The sequence below is a fragment of the Pan troglodytes genome, chromosome 11, assembly GCF_028858775.2.
Source record: "Pan troglodytes isolate AG18354 chromosome 11, NHGRI_mPanTro3-v2.0_pri, whole genome shotgun sequence".
NCBI classification, from domain to species: Eukaryota; Metazoa; Chordata; class Mammalia; order Primates; family Hominidae; genus Pan; species Pan troglodytes.
In genome coordinates this window covers 98419833-98441080 of record NC_072409.2, presented here as the reverse complement: position 1 = coordinate 98441080, position 21248 = coordinate 98419833, and the positions used below count along the sequence as shown (strand labels likewise).

General features: G+C 35.4%; 1 protein-coding gene across 10 annotated transcripts in view; it reads left to right on the top strand.

Annotated features, from left to right (window-relative positions):
- CNTLN (centlein) overlaps window positions 1-21248 on the top strand; it is a 478854-nt gene that overhangs the window by 447849 nt on the left and 9757 nt on the right. For all 10 annotated transcript variants that reach the window (XM_063787952.1, XM_063787956.1, XM_009456357.3 and 7 more), the window contains 2 exons: window positions 5364-5549; window positions 8054-8131. In XM_063787952.1, the coding sequence (XP_063644022.1) occupies window positions 5364-5549; window positions 8054-8131 (264 nt within the window). The remainder of the gene's footprint in view (window positions 1-5363; window positions 5550-8053; window positions 8132-21248) is intronic.

The following is a 21248-nucleotide window of genomic DNA, read 5'->3' as shown; positions in this document are numbered from 1 at the left end:
GGGAAAATGATCATTCATGCACTATGAAGTATATTTCAACCAAACAACATAGTATTTTCTAATAATCGATGCATTGGAATTGAAGGCATATGGAATATATCATGTAGTAACAACACTACTCATTATGTAGGCCACCTAGTATTGCTTATACTTCACTTAGGTACCTCTTTAATGATACTTACATGGTACATGAGGGTTGATCTTGGAATTCCTGTATTATTCATACCTATTTAGAAATTCTGTTGGGATGAGTAAGATGTAGGAATCAATATTCAAATAGATCTCAGAAGCCAATTGGAACATATTAGAGTCACCCACCCAAATTATTTGTATCTCATTTTAGAATGCTAGTCATACAGCTTAGCACCCGGATTGTCTTTCTCTCCAACACAATTCTGTTATGACTTATGGTGACTTCATATCCATGTAAGCCATCCAATCCCCTATTGGATATTCCCTTTCTATTCTTCAGCATCCTCACTTCCAATGATTATTCCCATCATCATACCCCTGATGTATGGTTCTCAACTTTGGATCACCACCTACCTTAGGGGGCATTTGGAAATGTATGAGGGTGCTTTGTGTTACACTGACTGGTAGATGCTACTAGCATTCAATACCCAGGAGCCAGGGTGGTTAAAAGTTCTGCATTGGGAAGAAAAATCTCATACAGTGAAAAGTTGTCATTTTTCCCAAATGCCAAAAATGTTCCCACTAAGAAACACCACCCTTGGCCTTGTCATTACGAATAACTGAATTCCAAAATCTCCATTTCCAGCATTTTATTCTTTGACCACTATTTCTTTTTGTGCTCATAGTGCAACAATTTTTGACCTGATTGTAACTCAAATTCACTGGCCTTACCACTTTTTCACTAATTACTACCACCCTCCTTCCCATTGTGCCCTTACTTCCCTCCTCATGCAGCATGGATTCTATGTTGTATCATAGTCACTTTCTTGCATATATCCTCAACTTCCTCATATGTCCCTTTGTCATATTCATGTGGAAAAAACTCAAACCTACTTTATTTTGAATCTCTGCCTACTTCCCACCTGAACCCAAGGAAGTGAATGTGACTAAATAAAAACATAACCATGCTGATTCATCTTTATTTAAACAGATAACCAAGAACTTCAGATGGGCTCTCAGCACTATGTGATAATCCTAATTATATAGTTCCCAGTGCATTCAGGCTCCACATTTCCCAGTCATTCTGCTATCTTCTCAAACCTCCAGCATCCTCTGCTTAGCCACTCAATCTCAGCTGCGTCTTTCACTGAGAAAACAGAAGCAACCCAGAGATAATTTCCTCCTTTTTTCATTACCTTTATTTTTCACATTCCTCCCAAATCTGTACCCACATACTGTCCCTTCCCTCATATTATTGGGAATGAACCATCTGCATGCCCGTCTAAAGCTAATACCTCACTTTGCACACTGGATTTTATCTCCTCATATTCGCAAGGACTTTGGCCCTGTAGTTTCAACCCTACACTTTGTATCACCAATATTCCCTCTATATTGGATCACTTTCATTAGCAAACACACACCATTTACCAAAAAAAAAAAAAACCCTTCATTTGAGTCTGTATCTCCTCTAACTGCTGACTCATTTTTCTCCTCTTTTATGTAGCAAAACACCTCAAAAGTGATACCTATTCTCTACCCACTTTCTTATCTTCCATTCTGTTTTGAACCTTCTCCAATTAGGCTTTCAATCTTATTACCCCGCCAAAGTAGTTTATTCAAAGTCACCAGTAACCTCCATATTGCTCAATCTGTGATCAGTTCTCAGTTCTTATCTTATTTGAACCCTTGGGAGCATTTGATATCGTTGATCACTCCTTCCTCCTTGAAGCACTTTTTTAAAGCCTTCCTTATGATGTACTACACTGTATTGGTTTTCCTCATCACATCTAGCCGGTCTTCTCTGACTTCTTTGCTAGTTCTCATTCTCTTCCTGACAGACATAAGTGTTGGAGTTTCCTAGGGTTCAGTCTTTATACCTTTCCTCTTCATTATCTATACTCACTCTCTAGACAATCTGTACCAACACTGTAATTTAAGATGCCATATTCTGACCTATGACTCCCTAATATATATCTGTTCTCATCCTGTCCTTGAAACTATGGATTTTTTAATCTTCCTGCCTAGTTGTGATTTTCACTTGGATGTCTAATAGGCATCTCAAACTTAACATGTACAAAAAAGTTGAAAAAAAATATAATAATTATATTTTCTTTGTCATTTTTTGGTTTTTCTTAGGGATTTATAGGAGTTCTTCACGTATTCGGGAAATTATATTTGCCTATTGTATATATTTCAATTATTTCATTATTTGTTCTTTTTCTTTTGACAGTACTGTTTGATGTCAGAGAAAAATATTTTTAATTTTGTATGTATTCAAATTAATGAACCTTTTCCTTTCTCGGTTTTGAATTTGGTGGGATACTTTAAAAAGCATTCTCCACAATGAGGTATATAAGAATACTTTCAAAAGTATTTTCCTTTCTTATATATAATACCTCTCAGTTTGATCATGTGTTGTCTTCCTAATTTGGTTTAGTTGTCTATCATGTTTTCTCATAGTTGACTGAACTTTAAGAGGGCTAATCTGAATTTGTTGTCAGTTTCTATATATTCATTTAGTTAGGGTTAATTATTTGAGCTTTATTATTTTATTATTTTCCTTTGATTATGTCATTTTTCCATGATTCTTCATAATCCCTGTATCTTTGCACTGGTGTCTGTACATTTAAGGAAGCAGCCACTTCTTCCAGCCTTTACAGGTTTTCTTCAGCAGGAATAGTCCTTCACCAGTCAGTCCAACCTTTGGATCTGAACAGGCCAGCAGACAACATCCATGGGTAGGCAGGCAGTACTTGCTGTCAGGTTCTCTAGCTGGGCAGGGCTGCTGCCCATACTGCTAAGGTCAGGTGGGGCCACTGGTTGGGCTCTGCAGTCAGACAGGGCTGCTGGCTAGGCTCTAGAATTGCTTCCTGTTGGGCAGGATCACAGGCTATGCTCATTGGCCATGTGCTGCCATGTGTTAGGCTTTGCAGTTGGGCTGCAGGTAGGCTTCATAATCATCCACAGTTGGGGGGCATCCAGGATAGGCTCTCTGGTCAAATATTGCTGCTGGTTGGACTCCTTGCTCAGGCAGGGCTGCACATTGGGCTGCATGATGAAGCAGGGCTGCAAGATGTATGCTGCAGTTGGGTGGGGTCATTGGCTTGGTTCTCTCTCTGGACAGGACTACTGGCTTTGCTGTGTGGTTGGTCAGTGTTGTTACAGGACTCCCAGGTCAGGCTGGCTGCAAGCTGGGTTCCATGATTATGTGGGGCTACAGGCTGGATTCCTTGACCAGGTGAGGCTGTTGATGTGCTCTGCACTTGAGCTCCCTGGTTGGATTGGACTGTCACCTGTGCCCCATAGTTGTTGGGGCTAAAGGCTGCACTCCATGGCTAGCCAAGCTCCCTGGTTGGATGGGGCTGTCAGCTGTGCCCCATAGTTGCTGGGGCTAAAACTGCACTCCATGGCTAGCCAAGCTCCCTGGTTGGATGGGGCTGTCAGCTGTACCCCATAGTTGTTGGGGCTAAAGGCTGCACTCCATGATCAACTGAGGTAACTGACTGTATTCTGGTGTCTGGCAGGGTCAATGGGTTGGCTCTCTGCCCAGGCATGGCCATAGGCTGTGCTTAGCAAATGGGCAGGGCTGTGGGCTGAGCTCTATAGCCAGGTGGGGTTGCTAACTAGGCTCCTTGGTCGGCAGGGTCCAGACTGTGCCCCACAGTTGGGTAGGGACTGTGGTGCGGCTCCCTGCCTGGGTGGGTATGTAAGCTGGGATCTGGGGCTGGCAAGGTTGCTGTTCCAGGTCTCAAGGTGGGCAGGACCAGAGGCTGTGCTCTGGCAAGATTGTCAGCTTGGCTCCCTGTCTAGGAAAGGACTTGACAAATTTGTTTTTGTGTATTATACACATAGCTTAAGTTTCCTATGTACTTCTCCTTGATTACACTTCTTTTGTATTATTTTTCTAATATCTAAAATTCAAAGTCACAATTTGGCTGAATTACAAAGGTTTTAATATTCTCACTGCTTTTTAATTTGAAACAGTTCATGAACTTACTTTTTATTTCTTCCTTAACCCTAAATCAGATAGAAGGGTTTACAATTTTTAAGTGGATAGATAAATTTTGGCCACTTATTTTGTTAAATCAGAGTTATATTACACCATATTTGAGGCAGATAGCTAAAACAATTTTTCTGTTTTTGAATTTGTTAAATTTTGTGGCTTAAGATGTCAGTAGTTTCTGTGAATGTTCCACATGGCTTTGAAAAGAAAGTAGCCTTATGTTTTCTCTACTTGAATTATTGATTTCTGAGTATAGTACATACTAAATATACTGCAGGACAGTAAATACACCTAAGGATTCATCAATTTCCATCAAATTTTGCTTAACATGTTTTCAGATACATAAACATTTCATAATTTCTACATTTTCTTCACAAACTATCCATTCTTGTCATTCCTAATGTTTTTTTTTTGCCATTAATTTTGTCTTGGAATAATATTGCTATATCTTCTTTTTCTTAGCATTTATCTGATGTATATTTAGTTGTGTGCTGGTAAATCAGTTCTTTGGATGTTGGGGGAAGAGCATGACTTGTAATGTTTGTTGATTTTTTTGTACGGATATGTTTTTTTGTTTTTTAGAGATGGGGTCTTGCTCTGTCACCCAGGCTGAAATGCAGTGGTGTAATCACAGCTCACTATAGCCTTGAACTCCTAGGCTCAAGTGATCACCCTGTCTTGGCCTTGAAAAGTGTTGGGATTACAAGCATGAGCCCTCCATGCCTGGCCAATTTCTGTGAAATAAATATATGCACCATGATTGATTTCAAGCAACCAACATGAATTTTGGGTTGGGAAGAGACACCCAAAACTGGCTCTTGTGGTACAAGCTAGTCCCAGGATACCATATTTTTTAAATCTTTTAAATCTTTTGGATAACTATATTTTACGTGCATCTTTTTTTCTATCATAGTCTGTCTTCTTTCCTCTTTGTTCAAAAGATACATTTCAGCTCTATTATTTATATTATAGTTATTGGTATATTTGGATTTATACCAGTCATGTTATTCTATCTTCTTTTTCTCTCCCTAGAGTCAACTATTTCCTTCATGAATTTTTCTTTTCTTCTAATTTTATTGTGGTAAGAATACTTAGCATGAGAGTAATTAAAACCAGAGTAATCCTAGTAAAAAAATGATTTGTTAGTATCTTCATATTTTTATGTTATTACTGCTTTGTCTTCATTATGACTTTAATATAAGCTCAATTTCTTTCCAATATGTTACAGGCTTTGGCCAAAGAGTTGCAAAATGATGTCCATGTGGTAAGGCGACAAATAAGAGAGCTTAAAAAAATGAAGAAAAACAGGGACGCCTGTAAAACCTCAACCCATAAAGCCCAGACCTTGGCAGCTTCTATCCTGAATATTTCACGGTCAGATTTAGAGGAAATATTAGACACAGAAGATCAAGTGGTAAGATCATTTAAATATTTATTATTAAAGGGTTTATTATACGCTGGACTTAAGTACATATTTTTATTTGTTTTATACCTCTTAGAATTTCATCTTTAAGAGAGTATTAATGATGGTAAGATGGTTAAAGTGCCAATGAAAGATGCACATCAAGTATTAACTAACTCAAAAAGCCTTTAAAGAAATTTAACTGTATAATATAGAAATAAGCTAGTACTTATAACCTTTCAAATTACTTGTTGTTCATTTATTCTTTCCTATCTCCTCCATTTTCTTTAATTTAATCATATTATATATCATGTAAACCAGTATACTTAATTAAGCTAGCTTAAATGGATTTAGTTAAGCTGATCTCCATTGATTTGAAGTTTTTTTCTCCTTGTGATATTTTTTAAAAAGTGCCAAATCTATTGGCTTTCATAGCTAAATTCAAAATTATTATTCACCAGTATACGCTTTGAAAATATATTGTTGAAAAATATTTATTGCGTAAAATTGGGTAAAATACTTCTGTCTGAGTGAATTTGTATGCATACAGGTATAGTCTTTAATAGCATTTCAGCACCTCCTGGGAGAGACACTGCATTTTTTACATAGCCACTGCCTCATAACAGCAGAATCTCATACCACGCGGTCTTTTGCGAAACATGTGTAGGATGCTCATTCCTATCCTACTATGGCTCTGAGCTTTAATTCATGATTATTAGATTTTTATCCTTTGGAATGCTAAAAGATGGTGGCACTAGCAGCTTCTCAACAAATATTTGTTCAATGATAGACTTGGGTGTCTGTATGAGATCATCCTCTGGCCCCCTCTTCAGCTTCTGAAAGATCTTCTGGAATAGAGCAAATCTACAATATGTAAAGATTTTTGAACTACCAAGAATCCTTAGATAATAGTTAAAAGGAATCCTACAGGTATTATTTTCATCCAGTGGGTGAATTCCCAGTTTCTGTTTTCAGCAGCTATGCCAAAACGTCTGCGACTTTCTATCAAATTCTAAACTTTGAAGTATAAGAACAATATCACATATAGTACCAAATGTAAGACACATGGGAGTAATACTACTTCTGGCAAGGGTGTTAACTAAGCCTTATTATAGGCATTTAATTAAAATATGTCGATTGATGAGAAACCTAACCAAAATTTAAGGGTAAGGCCTCTACTGTTGCCTAGAAATTTTAAAACACACAGATTTAGCACAGTGTCTCATGTGAGTATGCCTGTGTGCATGTATGTGTTTACACATACACACATGCACTGATGCTAACACATGTACATATTCTGGAACACAGAGTCACCATGTTTTTTGAGACCAAGTAATCTCTAAAATGATGCACTCTCTGGGCTAACAAATTAGCAAAAAAACCCCTCTTTGAATGAGCAAATCAGAAAGGTTGTCCTCTTTGAATATGTGAATTAGAAAAGGATCTCTCTTGATAGCCCCAAAGACTAGATGGTGCATGTCTGTGAATAAATGACACCTCTGCCTCTGGGCAGGTGGAATCTGAAGACAAGAGTACACAGCACTGTAATATGCATGTCACACAATCTTAAATCAAGAATAAGCGATATAAACACACTGTTCTAAGACAGATAGGTACATTTTGATATATTTACTAGATTTCATTATAGACCAGAGCTTATTTAGACTGATCCTGTCATCTTCCAGAGGTCCAAGGATTTGCCCAAGCAGAGCCCAGATCACCTGATTTATGTTCTTTACACTATATCGAAATGTAGTAAATTCACATCAGAAACTGTGATAGCCTATCTGAAGTGCCTAGCATGATGCCTGCCATACAGTAAATTTCAACAAATAATAGTTTCTCACGCCCTTCCCTTCTTGGAAAGTCAATTTTTTTTTTCATAAACTGAAATTACAATTTCAAGTGAATCATCAACTGTACATGTGAATACATTTCAATTCCAGAAATATTCTGTCATGATAATTGATGGGTTGAAAATACTTTGTGACCTATAGCACTTTAAGTTGGAGTGTCCCTGGCCTATCAGTAGATTATTGGATAGTTTGAATCAACAAGCATTTAAATATACCGGAGTCATGCCATGTTCTATTCTGTTTGTAATGAACTATTACTCCTTAGTTATCTGCTGACAAGTCAGATTTTGGAATATTAGGTTTTGTATTATCTCATGAGAGTCACCTGTAAATGATTCTTTTATATAACTCCATCTTATTTTTCACTTTAATTGCTTTCACCCCCATATTAGCCCCTACTTTGAGCTCCACTGTGAAGGTAGAAATTAAATATTTCTGAATTACTGTGAAATATATAAATATAGCTATATCTTCCGTAGTACGTATCTATAAATTAAATTTTAAAGAGCATGGATTTAAATATTTCTACTTTGAGATGACAGACTGTTCTTTGTTGAATCTAATTCTACTGATATTACTCCAGATTTATTCAGTATCTAATAGTATAAACAAGTTCATATAAATTTCGTTAACACCAGTGTTTTTATTTTTTTTCTTTAGGAAATTGAAAAAACAAAAATTGATGCTGAAAATGACAAGGAATGGATGTTGTACATTCAGAAACTTCTTGAAGGACAGGTATTTCATTTTTCTGTTTCATATGTTAAGCTTCCAAATAAGAATTCCAAGCCTTACATTTTCACCAGATGTCTAACTTTTTGTAAACACTTCCCCGTTGTTTACTTCTGTTAGGGAAAGAAGTATTCCAATAGGTAGAAAGGAAAGTTAACCCTCTATTTGTACTTTGGGACTTAACAAATGAAACAAATGCCTTGGGATAGAGCCAACATGGGTCTTAGCAAATGCATTAATTAAATGATTGAGTCAACCTCTGTGCTTGCTAGACTGAAAAGGATCCATTCTCCCAGACCTCTTAGGAAAAGAGATTCTTTATTATGTGTCTTTAAAGTTAGTAGTTGATATGGACACCTGAGGAGTTCATGGGTTTCAGTGACCTTTTACTATGGACCTGTTTCCAGTCAATTCATGTTTTCCTCACAGCCAGACAGCTGTTTATTACTGTGTCTTCCCGCATTCTCTACAATATTTTCTACTGAGACCTCGAGCAGCTTGTTAGTGGGAAGTAAATATTGATTTGGCATCCTGTCAATGCAGAAAGAATGAAAAAATTTCCACCAGAGGCCCCTCAAACATTTTCCTATCGACATTTTCTGGGCCGAGTGGAAAGCTGCATAGAGGATGACAAGGCCAAGACGAGTTGAAATCCCTGAGGGGTCTATTGAGACTGCTGCTGTGACCTGTGTGATACTTTTTCTTCCCTTTCAAGTATTTTTTTAATACACATATAGTCTGCTGGGATGCGCCCCTCTTGTAAGTGATCAAGGGCAGTTTATTGGCAGGTGAGAGCCCTGCTTTTCTAGTCATAGCCAGCTTTTGTTTTGACATCACTGACAGCATGTAATGTATTCTAAAACTTTTTCATTATAGTTCTTTTGGCTTAACCTAATTGTTTATTTTTTAAATGGACTGGAATAAATAAAAGCCAAAACATATTTGTCAAAATACTCCAAAAATTCTCCTGTGATTTTTGGAAAGTCATTGTAAATGTTTCTGTGTAAAGATTAAAAATAGAAACTGATATTAAATGCAATTATTTTACATTTATATTAACAAGTATCAGTTTCCGTGCTTTTAGTAAAGTCGAGAATAAGTAAATAGTATATAAACAATTCATGTTAGTATCAGTTTGATATATTTTTAAACATTGTCTGGAATCACTTTAATAACAATAGGTGATTAAAAATCATTTGCTTAAAGTTGTTTAAGTATAGATGTGCAGGTGCTAGACAAAGCCTTTTACACTGACTACTTGCTTTTGAGAACAGAGGCCATTTCTTAATCATGTGGTACTCCCAGAACCTAGCTCAGTGGCTGACACATCAAATAATTCAATAATGATTGTAATGAGGTTTTTCTTTTCAACTTGAAAATGATAAAAACAAACTTTTTAATGAATTTTTAAAATGTTCACTTTGTGAATATGGCCTGTATTTATTTGAATTAGAAATTTTATCATAATTATGACTATAAAAATAATAAATCTGTACGTGTAAAGCTTTGTTAAATTTTACTAAAACTGTACTGACACTGGACCTGAGTTTTTTTGGTTAACACGTGGAGAGGTATATACATACATTCTGCATTAGCTGAATGTATGCTTATTCTGTCCAGTGAGTATAAAAAAATTCTGTTGAAAATGGCATCAGACTGCTTAATACTGCAGCTTGATATAGTGCCTTTTTGTGCCACTGAGCCTGGACTCTGGAATATAATTGCCAGGCAGTATTGATTTAATTGCCCAGGTTTATTTGTGGACTCCTAATTATTGACTGGAGGTAAATTTAATGGAGCAGCCTTTATGAACACTGGGAAACCGCTGCTGTTGCTGTTGTACATAATGAACTGCATCATGTGCCTTTAGATCATTTTTCAAGCTAATTTTATTCCACTGTGACAGTATGATAACATTTAAAAAGTCAAAGACTTTTTATTTTTATTACTGACATTGGTGGTTTTGCTGATGTCTTTGAATTTTGTGAGAGAAAAAATAGGTACTTCATTGGTTGCACTTGAATGTCGCTTTATAATTACACCCAAGAGAAAAATCTATAAAATAGAAAACACCTTTTTTTTTTTAGCCTACTTTTCTTCTCTCTCAATCCAAGCAATTATATTTGTCCTGAATTAGAAAAGGTTTTCTTTGCCCACCAGCCTTTTTTTAGAGTCTGAGTTATACTCACAGGATTGTATGGGCAAAAGTGTAAATATGTTCATTCATACATTTTGTTTAGTTTATGGCTTATTGCTCATTGGATATGAGCTTACATCATCTTCACATTGTGGAATAACTGAAGACATTTTCTAAAAATTACTAATTAGTACAATATTGATTTTTTATTCAAATATTTTGATAAAATTATTGGAAAACCTCTCTTTTATGTCCTCTCTGTGTGTTGGGTGCTGTATGTGATCAAATCCCGAGATTATCAGGGTGAATCTGGCCCTGTGATTTTGTCTTTTGTTTGATTGGGCCACAGAATTGCTTTCTGTTAAAAAAAATAATTTTTTTTCTGCTTTTGTTTGATAGAATGTCATATTGATAAAATATTCACCACAAAATAAAAAGCTATTCTTCATGTGGTAATGTGGAACTAATAATAATATGATACCTACTGCTGTTGTTAGCTACAAGTGCATGAGAACTACAAGGTCTAAAATTTTAACTTAAGTATATTTGATACAGAACCCAGATATATGCCATTATTTCAAGTAGTTGTGATGCTATTGGTAATTTTTTATATTTGACATTTATCTGCACCTTGTCTTTGTCCCCAGAGATTTCTAGTAATAAGAACCACACTGAAAAAATCTTACCAAGTCTACTTTTATCTTTCTATGGCATAGCTGCCTTTAATTTCTTTGAACATTTTTAATCTGTATAAATCTCTCTTTTCACCTTGATATATTTTTTAAAACTTGTAATTTATGGCAGAGACAAACAAGCAAATTGATAATTAAAGTAGGATGGGAGAAACCACAGAAATTACTTTGTCTATAGTTTAGGGAGTGGGAGAAAAGATAGAAATAGGAAAAGTAGGCTGGGACCAAATTATAAAAGCTTTTGAGCAGGGTTGGGATGTAATCCGAGTTGTGCTTTACAAAGATGCTGAAGACCAACATTGTAGGATGGTTGGAGAGAGGAGACTGGGAGCAAAAAGGTGTTCTAAGTAAGGGGCAGTGAGAGTCTGGATGTGGCCTGGCCATAGTATTAGAAAGGCTGGAGACAGATTGTGATCTACATTATAATGGTGAATAGATAGCAGTAATGAGATTAGATGAACGGGGTCTGGGTGGAAACCAAAAGATGGGTGAGTTTAATATACTACATGAGGAGAGAAAGAAAATGATATCTTTGGAGGTTTAGGGAACAAAAGAGGTAAGGCAGTTTTAGTTAAACAAAAGAAGTAAAGCCAGGCATAAAATGTTACATACTTTATGATTCCATTCATACAAAATGTAAAAATAGGCAAATTTATAGACAGTATGTTTGTGGTTGCCAGAGGCTGGGAGGATATAGAGAGTGACTGCTTACGGATAGAATTTCTCTGAGGATGATGAAAATGCTCTGGAATTACTAGTGATGGCTGCACAATTTTGCAAATGTACTAAAAACCAATGATTTATATACTTTAAAATGGTGAGTTTTGCTATGTGAATTTTATCTCCACTTAAAACAGTTAACTCCTTGATAATGGAAAATATTACAAAAAGAAAAAAAGAATACATTTAAAAGTAAATATAATAAATTGCTTATTTCACATGTGTTGTGCCCCCCACCAATAGCAGAGATTTCTTTAAATGCAATTGAACTTGAATTCTGTCTAGTGGCTGTAAATATGAGTAAATGATATAAATATTTTTATTTCAAACTCAATAGTTTCTTTTCAGTTGGCACATAAGGAGATGTCCTACCTTTATATTCTAATTGGTCTTACCTGTTCACATATCAAAACAAGGAGTCAGTTTTTTAAACTTTGCCCACTAAAAGACAGTGTTTATCTGTTCTGCCCATTCTGATCCCCCAAATTAAAATTATAATAAAGGTCATTTTTAGGCCTTTATGATACCCAAAACAGTCCTTTGTACTTGTGACTTTATAAAGGCAATGAAAATAATTAGTGGAAATTAAGCTGAGCCTCTGCTCTGGAATCATTAAAAAATATATATATGAGTACCTTCTACATGCCAGGTATTATTTCAGGTTTAGAGAATATGGCAGTGAATAAAAGAGATAAAAATTCACTACTGTTATAGAATTTACACTTCTAGGGACGGAAGACAATAAATAGTTAAAATGTATAAACTATGAAATTTACTAAGTAGTTAACTTGAGTAGAATTATGGGTAGATAGATTAAAATATGTATATATGTATAAAACAAATAATACATAGTTATAACCAGAGTGTGGGTCTTTACTAAGATTTCTATAAATCCCCTTAGACATGAATGGCTAGAAAATGTGTCCTTGATTTATGGTGTGTTGCTTTATTCTTTGTTATTTGCTAATCCTTTTTTAGGTTTCATTTTGTCCATTTTAGTCCACTTGGTATAGATCATTTTCTTCTATTGGAACTATATAAAAAATTCTGTCTTTTTGCCTTCCGTTTTTGAGAATTTAAAGTACAGTCTTTGATCAGTGGCTTTTCTTTACCTTTAAATATCTCTGTTCCTATTAGTTGCTTCAGATCTTGCAAATGCTGAAATTTAAAACGGCTAACTTTCCCCAGTGTCCTCTCTGCAAAATATGCTTACCTTCTGTAGAATGCCTTGCAGTGTGGCAGTGGGAAGGGTTTTATAAATCTCCCTGGCTTTTGTAAATAGAATATACTACTAGCCTGAAGGTTAACTGAAAGTTTCTCCTTGCAACTCTGAAGCCATTTACTCTGTGGTTATTTCCTGTGTTGCACTTATAACAAATGCATTCAGAAACTGACATACTCACACACTCACTCTGTCTCATCCATGTAAGCCTACACACTCAGTAACCCATACAGAATTAATCCTCACATTTAGATGAAGTAGCAAGAGTTTAAAATTCTCTACTCACAGCCTTGCTGTTTTTTTTTTAATTTAACAAAGTAAGCCTACTTTCGTATCACTAGAATGTGATTACAGTTAAAAGGATCCTTTTAATAAAATAATTAAATTTATTTGAATCTACAATATCAGTTTTTTCTTGTAATTCCTTTTTCTTTCTTTCTTTCTTATGTTATTGTTTTCTTCGTGTAGTTTTATCTCCTCTAATATATATTCTTGTGCTATAAGTAAACAAAGAAGTTTGTAACCAGTATTCTAAAATTAAGTCTCAACCAAATATAAAAAGATTTCTGCCTGGAAGTTCTTTATTAACAGCTACTTCAATTGCTGTATATATTTGAAGGTAGCAGTACTATTTATTCAACAAACTTTTATCGAGTGCTGATAGTATGTAAAAGTGCTAGTCAGCATGGGAAACAAATGGGACAATTCATGTCTTTAAAAAGCTTAAACTCTAAAGTAGGAAATTAATAAGTGTTAGGATGCAGAGAAAATTGTACACTTGTATGTTGCTAATGATAATGTAAAAGGGTGCTGTTATTGTGGAAAACGCTATGGCAGTTCCTCCACACATTAAGCATAGAGTTACCATATTATCCAGTAATTCTGCCTTGGGGTATATCTCCAAAAGAATTGGAAGCAGGAACTCAAACAGATATTTGTACACCAATGCTCATAACAGCGTTGTTGACAATAGCCAAATGATGGAAATGATCCAAATGCCCACCGATGAATGAATGGATAAACAAAATGTGGTTTATGCATACAGTTTATTATTCAGCCTTAAAAAGCCATGAAGTACTGAAACATGCTACAATATGGATGAACCTTGAAGACATTATGCTAAGTGAAATAAGTCAAACACAAAAGGACAAATACCCTGATTCCACTTATTTGAGATTAGTTAAGTTCATAGAGACAGAAAGTAGAATGGTGGTTGTCAAGGGCTGGTGGAACGAGGGGAATGGGGAGTTACTGTTTAATATATGTGGAATTTCAGTTTGGTAAGATGAAAAAATCCTAGAGATAGAGGTGGTGATGGTTACACAACAACGTGAATGTAATTAATGCCACTGAATAAGTGACTTAAAAATGATTCAAATGATAAAATGTTTATCATTTCTATAACATAAAATAATTTTTAAAAAATCTAAAGTAGGATTTATAGTCAATATATGTGGGGACACAGGTAATATTCATTTGCATTATGATTTCCAAAATATTGGGAGGCTCTTATTAATATAAGAGCCAAATTAGTATAGTCAAATATAGTATGGAACAGTTTTGCCTTCTAAATAGACAAGTTCCTTGAGAGCACAGTGAGTAATCTTTTACCTCCTATACCGTGCTGAGGGAAAACAAAAAGTCAGTAAATTGTGCCCTAAAAATATGGATTACCCAGAGAAGCATTAAAATGACTCCTATTCTTGCACCTTGAAAAGCCCATCCTATGTCACCTCATTCTGTTTTTTTAACTTTCGAGGGATATTAGCAAGAACATTTTTCATCTAGATTTAGAACTAGATTTTTCCTTGGCTGCAGAAAATAGAACAAGATACATGAAGCACAATGGGTAATAAAATCAAAACTCCATATTTAAAATGTTTGCATTGTAAAATATCTAAGCCAACCACTCTTCCAGAGCATGAGCTCTGCCTTGTGGAATAATAGGAAACTCAGTAACTGCTGAAGAAATCCATGTTCAGCATGTGAGTGCCTGAGATTCATTCAGTTTCTCCTTATATTGACCAGAACTCTCTCCACACAGTAAACTTACAATGGCTTATAGTCAGAAGACCTGGGGTTGCATTCTGTCTCACGCTAGCATGAGAAGAAGTTAGCTCAAGGCAAGTAACTAAAGCCTCTTTAATTCAATATCTTCAACTATAAGATAGAAAAAATACCACCTGACAGATTTGGAATGATAAAATAATGCATGCCAAAATGCATTGTCCCTTGTAAAAGTGTTTTGTCACCCTTAAAAAGGATAATAACCGTTTGAGGCCTGGGGAAAATACATGGAAAATAATTCAGACTTAGTATGCTAGTGATTTCTTATGTTTAATTATTTTTAATTTATTTTAAAAGCATATCTGTTTGCTAGATTTGCTACTAGTTTCCCCAGAAGATGCCTAACCCATTGCCTACTATAGAGTAAATACAGTCATCACTGCATGAGGACATTTTGGCCAATGACAGACCACACTATACAATGGTGTCCCCATAAGATGATAATGAAGCTGAAAATTGTTTTTTAATTAACTTTTATTTTAGGTTCAGGACTACCTGTGCAGGTTGTTATATAGGTAAACTCATGTCGTGGGGGTTTGTTGTATAGATTATTTCATCAACCAGGTACTAAGCCTAGTAGCCAATAGTTATTTTTTTCTGATCCTGTCCCTCCTCCCACCCTCTACCGTCAAATAGGCCCCAGGGTCTGTTGTTCCCCTTCTTTGTGTCCATATGTTCTCATCATTTAGCTCCCACTTATAAGTGAGAATAGGCAATATTTGGTTTTCTGTTCCTGCATTAGTTTGCTAAGGATATAATGGAGCTGAAAAATTCTTATCCACAAGTGACACTGTAACCATCCTAAGGTTGTAGCACAACACATTACTCTTGTTTGTGGTAATGCTGGTGTAAACAAACCTGCTGTGCTGCCACCCATAGAAAAGTATAGCATATACAATTATGTACCGCACATAATACTCAATAATGATAATAAATGTCTGTTACTAGTTTATGTATGTACTATATCATACTTTTTTTTTTTTTTTTAATTTTGGTCACAGAGTCTCACTCTGTCTCCCAGGCTGGAGGGCAATGGCACAATCGTGGCTCACCAAAATCTCCTCCTGCCAGACTCAAGCAGTTCTGCCTCAGCCTCCTGAGTAGCTGGGACTGCAGGTGCGTGCCACCATGCCCAGCTAATTTTTTTTATCTTTTGCAGAGATTGGGTTTTGCCATGTTGCCCAGGCTGGTCTCCAACTCCTGAGCTCAGGTGATCTGCCTGCCTCAGCCTCTCAAAGTGCTGGGATTACAGATGTGAGCCGCTGTTCCCAGTCTACTATGCTATGCATTTTATCATTATTTTAGAGTGTACTCTTACACTTATTAAAAAAAAAAAACAACTGTAAAACAGCCTAAGGCAGGTCCTTCAGGAGGTATTCCAGAAGAAGGCATTGTTAACATAGGAGGTGACAGCTCCGTTTGTGTTATTGTCCCTGAAGACCTTCCAGTGGGACAAGATGTGGAGGTGGAAGACAGGGATAGTGATGACCCTGACCCTATGTAGGCCCAGGGTAATGTGAGTGTTTGTGTCTTATTCTTTAATTAAAACGTTTAAAAATAAAAAAATACATAATTATTTATATCCTTACAGAATAAGGATATAAAAATGTTTTTATACAGCTGTACAGTATGTTTATGTTTTAAGCTAAGTGTTCTTACATGAGTCAAAAATTAAAGCTTACAAAGTAAAGTTACAGTAAGCTAAGGTTAATTTATTATTGAAGAAAGAAAAAGGTTTTTTAATACATTTAATGAAGCTTAAGTATACAGTGTTTATAAAATCTACAGTAGTGTACAGTAATGTCCTAGGTCTTCACATTTACTCACCACTCACTCACTGACTCGCCCACAGCAACTTCCAGTCCCACAGGCTCCATTCATGGTAAGTGTCCTATTCAGGGGTACCATTTTATAAAGTCTTCTATACCATATTTTTACTATGCCTTTCCTATATTTAAATATACTAATACTTATGATTGCATTACATTTGCCTACAATATGTAGTACAGTAACATGCAGTAACAGGTTTCTAGCCTAGGAGCAATAGGCCATAGCATATTGCCTAGGTGTGTAACAGGCTATATCATCTAGGTTTGGACAACGACAAAATTGCCTAACAATGTATTTCTCAAAATGCATCCCTATTGCTAAGTGATGCATAACTGTATTTGTAGAGTGCTTTCATTGAGGAGGTATAATTCACTATCCACATTCATCCAGATTCTGGAGCAACATATTTAAATCAACACTGAGCGACACAGTGATGAACAAGAGACTGAATAATTCAGTTCCCTTTTGGATCCTTCCCCATCCCTTTATTTTTCCTACCTGTACTATTAAGTGTTCTCTTAGTCATATCAAGCTGTTATCACAGAATACCATAGACTGGGAAACATTTATTTTTCACATTTCTGGGGTCTGAGAAGTCCAAGATCAGGCATTAGCCATAGGAGCCTTCTTCCTGTTTTGTAGATCGTGGTCTTCTCATTGTATTCTCACATAGCAGAGAGAGCAAGGGAGTGAGTAAGCTCTCCTATCTCTTTTTATAAGGTTACGAATCCCATTCAGGATGCTTCCATCCTCATGACCTAATTACCTCCCAAAGCCCTTATCTCTTAATACCATCACATTGCGGTTTAGGATTTCAACATACAAATTTTGGTGGAACACAAGCATTTAGTTAATAACAAGGGTCTACCTGCTAAATACTTTTTATATCAGTTAAACTTTCTTTTCCTGAACTCGGAGTTTGTATCCATGTGATAAACATTGGTACTCACACCTAGTCCTATTGAGCCCCCAAATTATTTCTTTAATGTCTACATTAAAAGGGACTTCTTGTTAACAGTGGACTGTAGACTCTTAAAGCATTATCTCTAGCGTGTATATCTCACCTAGTCATGAAGGAGCATACAAGGAATGGACATATCCCCTTCAAGTATATATACTACACAGTTCCTGGCATTTGAGAACGAAGTCAGTCATTTTAGGATAGTCCGAATACCAGTATTAAGATGTAGTTGTCATTATGTGTGCTGGCTTTGTGAGAAGACAACTGGGACTTCAAAAAGGTCTTGCAGGGGGTTGGAGAAGGTGGGGTAAAGTAATGTGTCAGGCTTTGTGTAAGACCAATGTCCAAACAATTCACAGGGGTCCAAACTGATGTCCAAGGGAGCTTAGGGAATTCAATTCCTTTTTGTGCTGGTATCATTGCCCAAAGCATTATCTTAAAGGTGAAGGCACAGCAGTAGTCTCTGATCTATGAGAATATTGGTCATCAGTTAGGGAAAAGTGACTTGATAGGAGTGGAAAATGAGGGAGGGGAAGAAACTCCCAGCTGCTGAGGAGCCAGTGACAAGGGGTTAGCTCTATCTAGGCAAGTTTTGGGGACGAGAATTATAGTGTCACACAGGAACCAGACAAGTAGCCTAATCACAGCCTAGAGATGCTTCTGGATTTGAAGGAAAGTCTATGGCTAACTTAAATTTCTCTTCTATCTCATATAACTTACCATAGCCCTAAAGAACTTGCTGGCAGTTCATTTTACTAAATCCTGAAGTAAGTTACCAAGCATCTCCCCAACCCCAAGGACTTTATAAATAGAATAGATCACCCATTTGCTTTAAGTGTTACGGAAGCACTCCTTGAAGCTTTTTTCTTCATTCTGTCTTACAACTTCTAGAGTAATTCAAAATTAAAGAGAAAAAAGCTATAGCCTTCAACAGAGTTTGAAAGCAGCAGGCACAGCCTTCTCTGTCCATTTTTAGCAGAACTCCAAGAGTTCTTTTTTTCTATTATGATATGCAGCAGAAATAGAAACAACCATTTAGGAGATGTGACTCAAAATTCAGTGCCAAATTTAAATTATAAATACATTGTTCTTTCTGATAGTATTCTTGATTATTTTAACAAGTTCAGTCTTTAACTACAAGATAATAGAGTGGATGCTAACCACTCAGATTTGTGTGTGTGCTTGTATGTATATATATGTATGTAAATAAATGCATATACCAAATGTTGCACCTTTAATTTTATAATAAACTACATTATCGTATCTTACTAAGGTCTCATTAAGTCATATTTTAAGAGCAGATATAATTCATAAAATTTTATATTCTTCACTTTCAATATAACTCTAGATAAAAGTCATATTTTATCTTACAAGAAGTATCTTTTTGGTCATAGTCTTCAAACAGAAAACAAGAATTAAAATGGCCAAATTGTTAATTTTGTCCTTTATACTTAAAAGTTATCCTTATTTCCATTTTTTCTTTCAATGCAAAAGAATTTCAATTTTATATTAAGAGTATATTCCCATGAATGCTGATGTAATAAGTTATTTTTATGTTTTGCAATCATTTAAGCTCTGCTATTTTTCTAAGATAGTTCTCAAGCATCTGCAGTCATCATTTATATCATTTATATGTCACCTCTAAAGGAAGCCACAATTTGTAAGTGTGAGTAATAAATTTAAGATTGTGATAGTTGCATACCAGTTCCTAAAGGTAAACTTCTGTAGGTATTTATATGTCAGAGAAGCTAAAAATCTGTGTGAAATCAGGGGAGATCCCTCCAGTAATGGAAATCACTCTTTGCAGCAGGAACAGCCAGAATGACTAGGAAGATCTGCCTTAAGACTACCTATAGACCGAGGCAAACTTTGTCAGATATCCCCGTTAAATTTCTATGCCAAGAAATTTCACTCAGTATGAAATCTTCACCTGTCCATTTTTCTCTTTATGCTAAAGAGTTCAAGCATGTCTAACTCTGTGCTGATATGCCCAGGAATATCATTTCTCCTTCTTTATCCAAGAGAGAAAAAGAAATCATGCAGGCTCTCTGGACTTTGTAATCCCTGGCAAATACCATCTGAGATGAAACCCACTGCAGCATAATGTTGGTTTGTTGTTTCAGATGTATTTGATAGGGTGCAAGATCTTTGCTGTGGTCAGTCAGATTGCCACTTCTATCCAACTCTAAAATCCTAGTAGTAAAAGGGCAGCTATGCCTGTCTGTATGTCTCCCTCAGAGATTTCTAAGGGAGACATAGCCCCTTCCAGAATGCATATAAAGATAATATAATTAACTATACACTCCTTGTATGAAATAAATATGCATTTAATCTGGACTTCAAAGTATAAGGTTTGGGTCTCTTGTTCTTAGTGTTTTTAAAACATTTTGCACTCAAAAAAATATGGCAAACAAATAAGCAGACCATGTGAATTTTTAAAGTGCTTTCTAAGGTATGTTGTATTTTAAGTACAGTGTCAGTCCTAACTCTAACCAACCTAGAGCTACATGCTGAGAATTGATGTTCATGTGGTACTGTAAGATTTTGAAGAGCTTTCTTGAATCACTGAAGATTAAATTATGTTCCATCTGACTTTCAGGTTAACTATAATTTATGATGTTTAAGAGTTAGTGTGTTATAAGTAATAACTCTCAATTAACCAAAATAGCCAGTTAACTTGAAAATTCCACTCTTAGCCATTTTTATAAACAAAATCTTTTGGTAATACATTCTAGACTAAGCAGAATTGTTTTGTGTACAATCTATGAAAAATGTTTGCTAAATAAATGAATAGTATAAACTTGGTAAGAGAGGTTATTTTTAAAACCAAAGTTGTTAGTGCATTCATTATTTGAATACATGTTGAATCTGTTCCATAAACCAAGAACTATTTGTAAAGCAGGAAGGGACAGGTACTTAAATTTTTTTTAATTGACAGTTACTTTAAATTGTTGCATTTATTTAAAAACATAAGTAGATTTTACAAAATGTTGTTTTGTAGTTCTGACTTTTTCTTAGTCTTCCTCTAAATTTGTTTCAATTATTAACTATTTTGTCGTATTTTCTGTTTTAAAATTACGTTAATTATGACTGAACCTTATGTATTTAAAAAATAATTTTTGGAAGACCTCTTTGAAAGCTAAATTTACAGTTAGCAATAAACCACAAGGTATAAACAGCAAGTAGAGTGAGCACTGGGTTTAGAGGAAAATATTGTCAATTGGTTCATAGAAAGGGAAAATAGAAAAATTGAATTAAAATAAAAATTTTAAATCTCACACTAGTAAGATATATGAAATTTTGTCTAAAGTTATGTAATGACAAATAATATGATTCTTCTGAACGATTATAGACAAATAGGTTCCTGCAAGGGCAGTAGAAGTACAGATACTCTGCATTTTGATTTAAGGATTGACTCCTTTTTGAAATCCAAAATGTGTTAGCCTCTATAGAAAGCTTAAAGGAAGCTTATAATCTAATAAAACAGGGTTGTC